The sequence below is a fragment of the Phalacrocorax aristotelis genome, chromosome 3, assembly GCF_949628215.1.
Source record: "Phalacrocorax aristotelis chromosome 3, bGulAri2.1, whole genome shotgun sequence".
Taxonomy (NCBI): domain Eukaryota; kingdom Metazoa; phylum Chordata; class Aves; order Suliformes; family Phalacrocoracidae; genus Phalacrocorax; species Phalacrocorax aristotelis.
This window is the reverse complement of record NC_134278.1, coordinates 83,255,364-83,269,864: the sequence shown is the minus strand read 5'-3', so window position 1 is coordinate 83,269,864 and position 14,501 is coordinate 83,255,364. Positions and strand designations below refer to the sequence as shown.

The following is a 14,501-nucleotide window of genomic DNA, read 5'->3' as shown; positions in this document are numbered from 1 at the left end:
CCTGCCGGGCATTGCAGATAGAGAGCAAATACACTTTTTGGAGCTTACGCTTTCATTAAACAAAGATTACTGTATCTACAAACAGGTACCTGGACAGAAGAATGGACCTGAGATGCACAAAAGATCTCGTGGTCCTCCCTGGCCCAATTTTAGTGCTGATGACAGCACAGCAGCCCAGTGGTCTAAAAATCTATTTTCAGATACAGGAAGCAGTGTCAGGTTGAGAGGAACAGGTACATGCGGGAACACGTTGTGCCAGCACCCACTGAGGACCTTGGGGGGTGCCGGAAACGAACTGAGTGGATGGACAGCCAGCAAGCTGTCTGCTCAGCCATGTTCACTCATCTGCTTTTGCGTTGCAGGTGGATTATGATCGAGCGCAGCTGGTCATTAGCCCACCTCTCTCTGGATCGGACACCTACCCCAGGGGCCCAGTAAAGCTACCTCAAAGTCAGAGCAAAGTCAGCTATTCAAGCAGCAGCTACCAGTACCCTCTGGTCTATCACAAAGCATCCCACTATCACCAGCCATCTCTCCAGCCCAGCTCTCCCTATATTTCCACAGCCTCCTACCCCAGCTCCCCAAGTATCATGTCAAGTGCTTATCCTCCACCCAGCTGGGGATCCTCCTCGGACCAGCAGCCCTCCAGGGTGTCCCACGAACAATTCAGAGCTGCTCTGCAGCTTGTGGTCAGTCCCGGCGACCCCCGGGAGTACTTGGACAGCTTCATCAAGATCGGGGAGGGCTCCACGGGGATTGTCTGCATTGCCACTGAGAATCACACAGGAAAGCAAGTTGCCGTGAAGAAGATGGATCTCAGGAAACAGCAGAGGAGGGAGCTGCTCTTCAATGAGGTACATTGTTTTGGGTGGTGCAACAGGTTTTGCAGGTGGAAGGTTCAGCAGGAGACATGGACCAAATGGCAACCCCAAAAGCCAAATTAATATATTTCTAGAAGAGGTGGTGAGTTCCACGTGCATCTGTGCTATATAAATATTGTATAGCCAGGCCAGTTTCAAATAAGCTACATGTCCTGGCTTTAAACCTCTAATGTGGTGGGAAGTCACAGAAAACAGCTAAGAAATCTGTCAGCTGGTCCGTGCAGCACATTAGGTGCACAGACATAGTCAGGCTGCCTTTTTTAGAGCATTCGCTGGTGTAGTTTATTCTCCTGAGGTGGAGGATCCAGACTAACCAGACTATCCAGGAAGCACGTGCACCATGTTCTGGCATATACATGCTTTTTGTTTCCTCCCTCCTTCCTCTCCTAACCATTAGCGGTCCCTTTGCTTTCTTGATGGTTACTAAGCAAAGAGCTGACAGTCATTTCTTCATGGAACTGTCTGTGTTAATTCCCACATCTCCTTTCCTGAGTAGCTGCAACCAGTTCAGAGTCCACAACTGCTTATGGAAGATTGTTTTCCCCATGTACGTTATTTTAAATTTAAGAACACTGGTTTTTATTTGCCACTTTTCCACCCAGTTGTTTGGTGCTGAGAGTTCATTCTCCAACTCGAAGAGTTTCTCCTTTTTCCCTCTTACTGCCTTAAAGAAGCTAGTGGTGTGTGTTGTCCACTCCACTTTTTAGATCACTTGTGAATATGCTGGTAACACCACAAAGACCGCAGGTCCCCAGGGAAACTTCTTGTGAGAAGTAACCTTTTGATTCTATCATTTGTTTCCTGTATTTTAACTATAAGAGGGTCTTCCCACACCACATAACAGACTGGTTTCTTTAAAGCCTTTAAAAACTTAGCGTTTTTTATTTAAAATACTAGTTTTTAACAAACTTCACACAGTTTTTCTTTGCACAGTCCATGACTGTACTGAATATTTTGGCTTTGTTTTGCCTCTGCTGGGAGACTGCCCTTAACTGCGCTGTGGTAGCTCTAACCGAGCATCTCTTGAAGAGTAACGTCTTGACACGAGTCCTACGTGCTGTGCAGGACCAAGCTGCTTCCCTGACATGCTCCAGTCACTTGTGTCATCTGAAAATTTCTTTTCAGCCATGCTGATATTCCTCCATCTATAATGAAGCCTTCCTTGGCTGTTGTTTTCTCTCCTGATCGCCCTGCTGACATCCCTCAGTACCATGAGGTGATGGTCACTGCCTTGGCTGGGCTGCTGCTGCTGTGGTCCCAATTCTGTACAGACCCTTTTAGATGTGGGATTTGAGTCATCTTATGACTATTCCCTATATTACCAACATTTTCTTAAAATTCTGTGCAAAGTACCGTTTGATACATGATGAAGACTACTTTGATGGGTTGTGATTGATCCGGTAAAAAGGGAAAAACCTCTCTTGTACTGAAGGCAGCTGGCAATAAAAAAGCAATGAAATAAATAGTCCTGTTCCTGCAGTCTGAAAAAACCCAATTATCTCCCACTTTAGCAACTAAAGATTCTTCTTCCTAATGCGTTTACGATGACTGTTATTTTTACGTAAATAAATTGATTTTTGCTTATGCTTTGGCATAAGAATTAGGGAGGATGTGATTCGTAGCAGAACCTTTACTAAGCACAAAGAGAAAAGTACAGTGAAGAAGAAGTTCAAAGCAAGTGTCAGATAGTGCTTGTAGCAATTCACGTATCGTCTTTTTCTTCCTCACAGGTCGTAATCATGCGAGATTACCATCATGAAAACGTGGTTGATATGTACAACAGTTACCTTGTTGCGGATGAGCTGTGGGTTGTGATGGAGTTTCTGGAGGGTGGCGCTTTGACGGATATAGTGACTCACACGAGGTGGGTTGGGTCTGCTGCGCCAGCAACTGGCAGCATAAATCCTACAGTGTGAGCTGGGCAGGAGGGAGATGCTGCGGCCTTCCTTCAGGGATACCTCTGGACTGTGCCCTCCGGACCTCACCTCCTGTTGAGGGACGCTGGGTTCCTCCTGCCTCTATATATGTATTTTTTCATAGATATTTACTGCTGTATGTTTGTATTATATACAAAATACATATATACAAACATAAAAATACATACATATGTACATTATACATACCTGGAAAATATATATACATAGATATGTGTATGTATGTATGTGCATAGCATTATATGTACCTGTGTTTGTATGTATCTACATGTACTTACATAGACACATACTATAGCATGCTCACTTTACCAGCATAAAGAAGCCCCTGGCAGACTGAATTCCTGTCAGTGCCACCATTTTTTTGAATGGAATGGAAAGAAATACCTGAAAGGGCTCGCTGGTAGGTGAGGATTTGCTAATGCTTTAGGAAGTAATTTAGCAGCAACACGACTTTTATCCATTAGTTCCTCAAATGGCAAAAAACCCCTTCTTTTCCGTGCTTGGTGATCTGTATCATTTTTTGCTGTCGTATTATGTCAGTTGTAAGGGTGATTTCTCTCTCTACTCCTAACCCATGTAACCATGCTGTCAGAAATGTTAACTGCAAACTGAGCCTAAGATGTAATGTAAAATCTGATATTTTTATATCAGATTATTTGCGCTTATGGTAGGGCTTGTTCCCACGTTTCAGTTAACATCATAACTTTAAACAAGGCTATTCGCCAGCACAAAAGCTGTAGTGTACTCCTCTTCGGAGTAGGGACATTAGATTTTACAGCCCTCTTTACATCTGCTCTTCACTCATCTTTTCCTGATAAGCAGGATAAAAGGAGATAGGGAAGAGGAAGTCTTTATTTAATTTCTTCATCTTGAATTAAAAAAAAAAGTCCCACATGATTCCAGTGAGGGAGTATTTAGGTGAACAGGAAGAAAAGCAAGGAGTAGTAAATTAGAAACATTGTCATCTCTCATAGTTTAGTGATGCTTTTAGATCCTACCAAATAAGAGTTGTAATACAGGTATTTTATTTTTTAGTGTTGCCTTAGCTGATGTGCTGAAATAATTGACAGTATTGCAAGTCATTTGTTAACTACTGTTCCCCAGAATGTTGAAAGCCCCATCTTAGATATTTCTGACAGGAGTTTAACAGCAAACAGATGTTCTTTTTTTATTCACAATAGTCTTTCCTTAATCTTCTGGGTTTGTTTTCTTTTACATTGTATAACCTTCCCTCAAAGATTTTGCTAAAATACTGCAAGTGGCACACAAAATTAAAGAAGAAAGCTCCACAGGTATTTTTATGCTTGCACAGTAGGGATGCTGGGATCATGCAGCAGTGGGGCAGTGGGGTCAGGGTGTGCCACCCATCCTGGCCATTGCTATCGCATGGTGCAGGCAGCTTCTTCCAAAATGGGCTTTTGCACACGTGCACAGAAATGAGGACTCCTGCTGTTTATTTTTCTACTGAAATACCCTGAATATTTTTATAGAAGGCATAAAAGCAAAGAAGCGTTCTCGAAGAGCTACACCCAGGGCCTGACTTTTTGACTGCACAGTTAAGAGTGTTTTTTTCTCATATTTATTCTATGCATTTTTCCATCCTTGTAGTGATTTACCCTCCTTGGCAAGCAGTAAGTTTACTGTAAATAAGGCATTTCTGTTATTTCCCAGAGGGAAGCTGGCTCACTGTAACATGCCTCATCACATAATATACTCTGCTTTTTCAGTTCTGCAGGGAGACTTATCCAGACCTTGTTGCAGGGTTGTTGCTCACCCCTCATCTCCACTCTTTTGACAGATTGGACCAGAGAGTCACCTCATGGAGCCATTGTGTTGAATATCTTCTGGCTGTCCCTACGCTGGCATGAAGGGGGACTTCGCCTCTTTGCTCCAGCTCCCCTTTCATGCTGTCTTTGTTAATGCTCAGCTCATTTTTCCACTTTGCTGTTTCAGAATGAATGAGGAGCAGATAGCGACCGTCTGCCTGTCCGTCCTGAGAGCCCTGTCCTACCTGCACAACCAAGGCGTCATCCACCGCGACATCAAAAGCGACTCTATCCTTCTCACAAGCGATGGGAGGGTGAGTGCCCGACATTTCTCCTGCCGCCTCTCGGGGGTGGCATGAAAATAGCTATGCACTTTCAAAGTGACACTAACTTAAAAAAAAAAAGCCAGGCCTGTGAAATCATTGGATATGGCCTGTGAATAACTTGTTAGAGAGCTGAATCAGAAAAACACAGGCCTGCCCTGGCCGGTGATTGACATCTGCGCTGCATGCAGAGTCCCTGAGGGGGATCGGAGCTGTCAAAAGTCAGTGGCAGAAGCAACTATGGGTGATGGTTTGGTGACGGTGGACTCTTATGCTGCACCACTCCTACTCTGATCCCTCTTAAAAATGTTTTCCTTTTACTACATTTAGTTATCCTTTAATTAACAAGCTTCTATACATTTGCTCGATTTTCCCAAGCTAGTTAGGAGGCGAACATCTATCTATACAACTAGGAAATATTCTGCGTTACTGCTGAAACAATCCCCCGATGGTAAGAGTAGCTTTTACCATAGGTACACTTAGAAGATGTGTGAAAATACCTATCCCAGCCTTCCCTTTACTTGGATGGGATGCTGCTGTCAGCGAATTGGTGTTTCTTTGTGGTGTTAATGAGTGGGGAGAGAGGGAAAGAAAATGCTGCACATGACCTGCCCAATAAACAAAATAAAGTTTGCACGTAAAAAAATATTACTTCAGCAGTGTTTGGTCCCAAGGAAATTGTTATTCCCTTACAAGGAGAAAAGTGGTTCTGGGCTAGCAGTTATTTCTGGGCATACACAGCCATAAAACATGAGGCATCTAAACTTGGGGCACCCAAAGGCAAATCACTCTTAAACATAAAAGCCTAATCTCTGCTTGAGTTAGGCACTACTTTGCATCTCACCTTGTGGCCCTGTTGGGATAATTTGAGTAGAAGCTAATGCACTCATGGCCAGTGAGTCCCATAAGCAGGGCTTTAAGGGTTGCTCCACTGGCATTACACACCTGTCAAAAACAAGATTTAGTGGGTTGCACTCGGCCCAAAAGCAGCTGGTCAGTCCGGAGCCAAACCTTCAGAAGGTAAAACTCCTGGCTTCCCAGCCCTAACCAAAGGTTCACCTTTATAATTTGATTCCCACTTCACCGAGGGAAGGGGATTTTCTTCCTGCAGCAGTCACAGCCCTGCTCCTGTTAATCCTGTTGAGGGAAGAAAATTCCACGTGTGTAGGAGTTTTTCAGTTGTGATTTCAATCCATGTTGCTGAAATAGGATCTGATCTGCTCTCAGGATCTGCATAACGTTATACTCATTACTCCAGTACTTATTATCTGCATTGCAGATTTCTTCATGGCTGTGTTGTGCAATTATCTTTTTTTAGAAAATCGTCTTCTTTTATGTACTTGAATGAGCAAGAGATATGCAAAACCTCTTGTGCTCCTACAAAAGAAAATGGGGCTCTGCTTCCAAAATATGCATTATTTCTTCCTTTCTTCATCCTGTAAACTGAAAAATACATTTAGCATGGAGAGCTTGGCTATTATTGGCTTTGTTTTAGAAATACCAACAATCATTTCATAATTCTGTTAAAAATAATACCCTTAGTTTTAAAAAAAAGTAACATCTGCACTGAATCCAAAAGAAAACAAATCAGTGCTGATAATAAAATGCTGATCTACACAATGCAGGGATTTATGGAACTTCCTGTTTCAGTCGTCCTGAGGCTGTTTGGGCTCCCTCCGTATCCCCAGGTGCCGAGCACGTGGTCGGATACACAGCTTATGGACCTTGGGCATGGGTCACCGTTGCACCATGCGGTGTGGAGCTGGAGGTGATGGGGGTTAGGCTAAGGTCCAGGAAAACCCTTCTGATAGCTTCTAGGCCTCCAAATAAATACCTGGAGGGGGGAAATCCCAAAGATTTTAGCTGTAAGGAACAAGCTGCTTCTGGAATGGGGTGATGCCACCGACACCCAGCCCAGCTCGTTTTGGTTGGGGGTTGGAGGAGTTTCCACCTTGCCGTCATAGAGCACCAGAGAAGAGGAGGCGATAATTTGCCATAATTTCTGTTGGGGGAAAAAAAAAAAAAAACTGGCATAAAAGAGCAGGCACATGATGCAGTGAGAGCTGCTCTCTGGAGTGCTTGTGTAGCCCATTATTTCTATTTCAGGTCACTGCCACAGCTACTCAAGGACAGTATTGGCTTTAATTCCCGCCTTCCCAAGCAAAGGGAGCAGGTCCCTTTATCTCTTACAACCATTTTGGAGGAGTCTCGTACCCTTCCCTGCCTTCCCCAGATGAGCTCATCTGCTTCATAAAGATGACAGTTTCTTTAGTGATAGTCCACAGTATGAGGTCCTGGTCTTGAAAAGTCATTGGCAGGGTTATTGCTTTCTGTGAGTGTTAGGTCATCCTCTCTGTGGTAAAAGAAAACAGGGTGAATGCTACTTGTTTCATGGGTTTTCTGGCAAACCCACAGGTCATATCCCTGATAAAAATAATAGGAGCGGTGTGTATCACTTGGATTATGTATATTATTGAATAGCAGTATACATACATAGACTACAACCATGAACTTCATATATATGTAATAATAGATTCATTATAAACCACTGCTACTTCAGAATTTTTTTGCTTTCCTTCTATTTTTTAAATATTCTAAGCCATTTATCACCTCCACGTCTTTTGCCGGTGGAGAGGCAATGAGCTATGGCAGGCGATGTTAGCAATGAGCACCACTGCCACTCTCTCCTGCCTCTTTCCCTTGCCTTCATTTCGATGAGCGGCATGTTCCCCAGACTGCATTGCCAGCTCCAGCCATGCTTCCAAAACTGCTGCTGTCCTGGCCCAGGTCAACACTGCAGCTCCGTCCCTGTCCCCCATTCTGCAGCTGGAGGTGATTCTCCTGGAGGCACATGTGCTTTGGAGGAGTTTGCCTTGCTATTCAAGGGGGGCTTTTTCTTTTTCTTTTCAGATAAAATTGTCCGACTTCGGGTTCTGCGCGCAAGTGTCAAAGGAGGTGCCTAGGAGGAAGTCCCTAGTTGGGACGCCGTACTGGATGGCGCCAGAGGTGATATCCCGCCTGCCCTATGGCACCGAGGTGAGCACAGCGGGGCACTGCGCGCCCACCCAGCCCTGAGCAGCTGTTTTCCCTCTGCATGGTGCCTTGGGTGACCCTGCCGAGCCCTGTCAGAACCATGCAGTTCAAATGCATTTACGCAGATATGCTAAATAGCAGCAACTATGTTTACCCTTGTTTTAAAGTACTTCTCCAAGACAAAGTTGTTAAATAACAACTCCATTTAGTGCACTGAACAAGGTAATGCTTTCACATGTTTTAGCTCAGGGTGCTGTATTAAAGGAACCTGGCATCATTTTCACATCATGAACGACCCTTTGATGATCTTTAATATCAAGCCTGCTTACAGGTGTCTACACCTGCATATGCCAAACCAGCAGCCAAATCACATGCCTGTCCTGCACAGCCAGGTCACATCAGCCTTTGTAGGGACCTGCAGGCAGTGATCCACTCTGCTTTCATCCAGCTAAAGCCTGAGATCCCCTTCCTCTGGAATAGTGCCAGCAAAGGCGCAGGAACGGTCCTGTAGGGTTCCAAACACAGGAGCTGGCCGGATGGCTTGGCTTGCCACCCTCTTGTAGCAGTCGCCTCCTCATTCCTTGCAGCCATTGCTCTCATTAGTTGAGAGTCGGGGGTGGGGGGGTGGGGGTGTGTGTGTAGCTGTGGGAACTACTTTAAGCACTGCCAAATGGGTTGAAAAAGGCAATTCACACATTTTTATTGGAACCTTTTAGATGAGCCCAGAAGGGTGGGGACCCTACCGCTCTGCAAAGCTGAACACCATCTGTTAGGAAGCTCTGAGTCAGGGCACCTCTGCACTGCCAGCCCGGGAAGTGCAATCCCCTCTCCCGCACTCAGTCGTGACAGTGACTCATGCCTCCCCCAGCCAGAGATGCGGCTGCATTTTCTCCTCTACGTGGTGAGGGGAGTCATCATCTGCTTGGTAGTGCCTGTAGTAACAGCTGTTGAGGACAAACCCGCCAGTCAAATATAGATAGATATATTTACACACAGATACGCACACATATATATGCATATACACACACACACACACACACACAGAGGGGGAAATGAGCCGAGGCCCAAGAGAGGAGACGCTGCATCTTCCCATTGCACAGCAGGGACTGACCTGGCACAGGCAGGGAGGGTGCCTGCCTGGGAGTGAGAGCACCCTGCAGGCACTGACAGTCACCCAGGATGTCTAGCATTGTTGAGGCATTTCAGGGATAATAACATCTGCTATTATTAGCCCACTGATAATACTAAAGGGATTATACAGTGGCTGAATTTATGGCTATGTTTGGGTTCCCCACCAGAAGGGCAAGGGAAAAAGAAAGGATTTAAGCTGATGGATAGTGTTGACAAAAGAGCAAAAGCAGTATGAACTGGCCGTGGCTGTATTTGGGTGGGCAAATGACAGGAATTACAGGCATCATCAGTGGACTGGGATTCTGGAGCAGCTCTGCAGCAGGGCAGGACCAAAAAAAAAAAAAAAAAAAAGTTTTGTTTTGTTTTTTAAGCTGTAGCTGAATCATTTTCCAAAGAGATTATATAATGAGTCAGCCATGCTTACTGGAAATGGGCCCAGGTGTAGTAAGTGCTTGCGTTTGCCTTGGGGGGTCTCAGATGGAGTTCCTGTGGTCTTTAAGATTCAGGGGAAGCAGAGTAACTGATTTCACAGCAGCTGAATTGTACTGTGCCCTCCCACGAGCTGCACCTTTCTGCAGCACTGCAGAGCCAACCTGGGGTAAATACTCCATGGGTGCACATCAGTGCAGCTGAACTGCAGTGCAGCCAGCCTCTCAAACGAACAAGCCTTAGCAGTGCTTCTGGCAGACATCACCTAAACCAGCTGCAGACCCGAGTTTATAAGTTGTTTCTAATTTTTCTTCAACGCACTAACTGCTCAGAACTGAAAATTGTTGTCGGTTGTATAAGAAAGATTTCCGGTGATGCTCACTGGACTGTTGGCTTAGGCTGGACGTAGACAGCAGGTACCACAGCATGAGCCAGCTCCAAGGCTTGCGTGACCCTAAGCGTTGAGCCTGTTAGCCCCCTTGCTGCATAGCCAGTGGCATTTACAAATGGCCTGTGTGTTACAGGTGGATATCTGGTCCCTGGGCATCATGGTGATAGAGATGATAGATGGTGAACCGCCCTACTTCAATGAGCCGCCACTGCAGGCCATGCGCCGAATCCGGGATAACTTACCGCCCCGGCTGAAGGACATGCACAAGGTCAGACTCCCCATAGGTGATGAGGGTCTTGCATGTACAAACATTTAGTAAAACCGTAGCCACGCACTTCCATGCCCAAAGGATAAATCACATCTTTAATGTACCCCCCCCCTTGAGCAGCGGGTCCTACACAGGACGCGCATGGGGAGCATGTGAGGCTGAAGCCTCGCCAAACCGTAGTCTTTTTGTGCCTGGTCCTGGCTTTGCTTTTGCAGCAAGTGATGGTGAAGGGAGCTAGGCAGAGCCTCGTGCTCCCTGTGCTTCCCACTATGCCCAAGGACTAGAGCAAGTCGGCACGTCAGCCCTGCTGTGGCTGGGTTGGTACATCCCTGCCCAGTGCCAAAGCTGTTGGGTCTCTCCCATTTTGGGTGTGCTTCTACAAGTCAGACCCCAGCCCTCAGCACAGGTTAATGCTTTTCTCACCCACTGTATGCAAAGCTGTACAGTGTGTGCTGTTCTGTACCCCACTGACAACCAAATGCTTGTAACATAACTGGCACACAGAAGATGTACAGCCCTTTAGCTGAGCACATCTATAGGATGAACAGCCATAGGAGAGCTCAGTGCATCCCTTGTCCTCCCAAGGAAAGCAGCGTGAACAGACCCCTGTGTACGCTGGCATCGGGGGTCTTTGCCTGGCCCTAACTCCAGTGTGATGTTGCAGGTCTCCTCAGTCCTCCGGGGCTTCTTGGACTCGATGCTGGTGCGGGAGCCCTCACAGAGAGCCACAGCACAGGAACTGTTGAGACACCCATTTCTCAAACTGGCTGGGCCCCCTTCTTGCATCGTGCCCCTCATGAGGCAGCACAGGCATCGCTGAAGCCGGCAACTTTTCGGGAGGAGGTCAATGCCGAGTCTGGATAACAGCCATGCAGGAATCCCGGCAGTTGTGTCGGAACCATGGGCAGGGACAAGAGAAACCTTGTGGAGGAAAACCAGCCCCGCGGAAACACTGCGGTGTACAAAAAGTCCAAGGAGGTGCTCTCTGGGGAGTGATCCTGGTCACCAGCTGGGTGGCCACACTCCACCATGGACTGTCGCTCCCCAGCGCTGTCGTCGTCTTGGCCATCCAGACAGAAGGTGCCAAATGCAAACAAGGTTGGAAAGATAATTAGTAGAGGATAGCACAGCCAGCGTGGAACAGCAGAATTTTGTTGCAGGCTACGGCACTTGTATTGTGGAACACTTTTCTGACAAAAAAAAGCACTTTTTAATCTCAGTCATAGCAGCGCAATGTATTTTGCAATGAATTTGTAATTTTCTGTACAGTAAATTTTGATAATTTGCAGTACTTTGTCATGTAACTGTTGTGTTAGTTGGCGTAATAAGTGTAACTTAGCAAGAATTTGAGATGATAAAGTTTCCGACTTTTTTAACCCTTTTGCAAACAAACAAACAAACAAAAAACCCAAACTCACCTTTAGGAAGTTAGAAGGTTTTGCAGATTTTCCATTGGGGCGAGGAGAGCGCTCATCCCCTGAAGCACCAACGATAAGTGATGCGGTGGGAGCACTGGCAGTCTGGCACTGGGCACTTGCCCTCCCAGCGCTACCAGTGACGCAGCGGCCATCAGAGCTGCTGCTGAATGTTAGTGGTCATCAGGGTCTCCCCAGTTCCCCAGCGGTGGGAGCCAACACCTCCGGCCTACCCGTGCTCAAGGGCCATCTCCTCACGCCATGACAGTCCCTTTGTTTTATGCCATTGCAAGGCCAGTTTTGTTATCACAGAAACCTCTGTTATTTCTGTCACTCTGGAAGTAGAAAGGGCCGGCAGATGTCTCTCTGCCCGCCCAGCGGGCACCCTCCAGAGCGCAGACAGACCCTTGTGATGCATTATGAGATGTTTGCCACATATAAGAAGTTGTGCTGCTGTCTAGACCTTTTTGAATGTTGATGCAACAGTTGACTACTACAGTACAATTTTGTGTTATTCGTTGGATGACTTTGCATGTTAACTGTAGGCCTAAATAGATTTGCCTTTAAAAATTTTAGAAGTGTTTCATAATTATTTCAGTGATAAATGAATTTTATTTATTAATGATTAGTTCTTTTGAATTATGTATAATACAAAAGCCATGTTTTTCAATTTTTTTCTTACTGACCTCATTTTATGATCTCATTAAGAAACAGAGCCACTTTGTGAAAACATAGTTTCTTTCTTATTGTGACATTTCATAGAGAATAAATTAATTGTAATTTATTGTCGTAAATTATAACCAAACATCTAAACCTGGCAGGAGCTGTTGCTTAAAGATCTTCCTCCGGGACAAAAGAGTTGCCAATAGTACAGAAGCTCCTTTAGTACTGCCCTTAAAAAGGTAAAGAATATTTGAAGGGAGAGAAATAATTTAAAAAAAAGAAAAGAGGAGATAAATACAAACTCGAACATTGAATAAATGTTCTTACAGCTGTGTGTCTTACTCCCTGCTGCTTTCTCTTCTTAACCGTGTTTGCATATTTTAAGGCAATGCTAAAGAAAATGTGTTCAGCTCCTGCTGCAAATGTGCTCCTGGTACCCACCTGCAGAGAGTGCAGCATCTGCCGCGGTCTAAGGAATTCCTATTTTCTAGTGACAACTCAGGAAAACAGGCTGCACCAGTCCAGGCAGTGACATACGGGCAAAACTGTAATACTAACCACAACAGTAAACTTTTTTAACGACCTTTGAATAAAAAAGGGGTTGGGGTTGGTGGGGTTTTTTTCTTCAATGTTCAGCACATTTTAGGCTGTTCCAAGTGAAGAATTTTCTGCAACTTTCTTATCATTAGATACTTTAAACAGGAGTAATGAAGTTTACTGAAAGTTTTGTCTATTTCCAAGGGGGGATTTTTGTGAACACCAACTACTGGTGAGACAAATGCACATGCAAGTTAAATAAAATAATTAATAAACACTTTAATTTTCAGTGGTTTTCTTTTTCCCCAAGCCTTGTTTCTAAATTTGACTCGGTCACACAGCAAGTAACAAGAAAAAATAGAAGGTCCTTGTGCAAGATATATCTGTATATACACACACAGAGATATATATGCATAGTGATTTATAGAGCTGCCTCTAATAATTTTAAAGTGCCACTGGCTGTGTCTGTGCTGGAAGGCAGCTGCTTGGTCCTGCTCCTGTGGTGCTTGTCGCAGCTGCGTCCTGGCTCCTGGGTGGGGAGTTGCTAGGATACCCCAGCCTCAGTGGACGCCACAGGGGTTGAGCCCTGGTGCCATGAGGGCTTGGGGTTAGGAAAGCCAGGGGATCCAAAATAAAACCCATGCCTACTCCCCCGGCCATGGGAAGCTGCCAGTCAGGAGTCAGTAGCTGTAAGGGTGCAAGAAAATAGGTTGTTTTGTACTTTTTTTATTGTATTTGTTAGTTCAAGATATTTACAAGCGTGAAATGCTGCTGTCCAGCTCTAATTTTCTGAATTAAGACCTCAAAAAAAGAACATCTCAGTGTCAATATATTTTTTTCCTGGTTGATGCCACAATCATGGCATAAATACCTCTGGTAAACTACAGGACATGAGTAAGAATAAGAAGCTTAAGAGTCTGACTGTGCCTCTACCCAAAATTAAGAAAAGGCAAACAGTTGTCCCAAGCATGTCAGACTAAAAACCAAGGAGCAGAAGGTTGGAAGAGGAAAAAAGAGCCCCTACATGACCAAACCCTCCCCCATCTTTAATTTGCTGTGAGGAACATGCAAAGGTTTGCAGCATGATGGGGTGTGGCCAAACCAGGCAGCCTACGAGGTAAATACCCTAAATAAACAAAAACAACCCAAAGTGAGGGGAAAAATTATGGGGGAAATAAGCATTCAAATCTGTAACATCAGGCTTTGCAAAAACCTTGATGTGGGAGACCTGCTTTGTTTGTCTCTGGCACCTTCCCACCCCTGAAGCGGTCAGTCCTGATGGGGCCAGGTGCACCCATTTGTCATGCACCAGCCTCCCCTCTTCTCCATGCACAAAAAGAAACTTCCCCACAGCAGAAATCACCAGTATGGCTTGTCAGGCTGAAGCAAATGATGTAGTCAGAGAAATATTAGTGAAATACCCATTTCAACCCAAGATACCATGAATCAGCTGTTCCAAGAGCACCCCCGGCAAACACACCCCCACATGCGTGCGCACACACACTTATGTTAGAAAAACACGCAACTTTGCCCTACACATAGGAAGAAAATTGTTCATGGCTCAACATGAGTTGGCAACGCCAGCACTTGAAAAACACCCAGACATGCCATTGCAGTTATATAGTACAGAAAATTTTGAGACATTCCGCATATGATGTACTCCAGAAATCTGCTGAAACATTTCAACTGTCCTTTCCTTCCCCCCCACCCCCACCCCCCACCCCCCCCCC

General features: G+C 45.4%; 1 protein-coding gene across 2 annotated transcripts in view; it reads left to right on the top strand.

Moving 5' to 3' along the window:
• The window catches only part of PAK5 (p21 (RAC1) activated kinase 5), a 104,942-nt gene extending 91,890 nt beyond the window's left edge, over window positions 1–13,052 (top strand). For both annotated transcript variants that reach the window (XM_075088226.1, XM_075088225.1), the window contains 6 exons: window positions 363–854; window positions 2,612–2,745; window positions 4,769–4,895; window positions 7,815–7,940; window positions 10,022–10,156; window positions 10,821–13,052. In XM_075088226.1, coding sequence (XP_074944327.1) covers window positions 363–854; window positions 2,612–2,745; window positions 4,769–4,895; window positions 7,815–7,940; window positions 10,022–10,156; window positions 10,821–10,976 — 1,170 coding nt within the window. In that variant the 3' untranslated portion in view covers window positions 10,977–13,052. The remainder of the gene's footprint in view (window positions 1–362; window positions 855–2,611; window positions 2,746–4,768; window positions 4,896–7,814; window positions 7,941–10,021; window positions 10,157–10,820) is intronic.
• The last annotated feature ends 1,449 nt before the right edge of the window (window positions 13,053–14,501 follow it).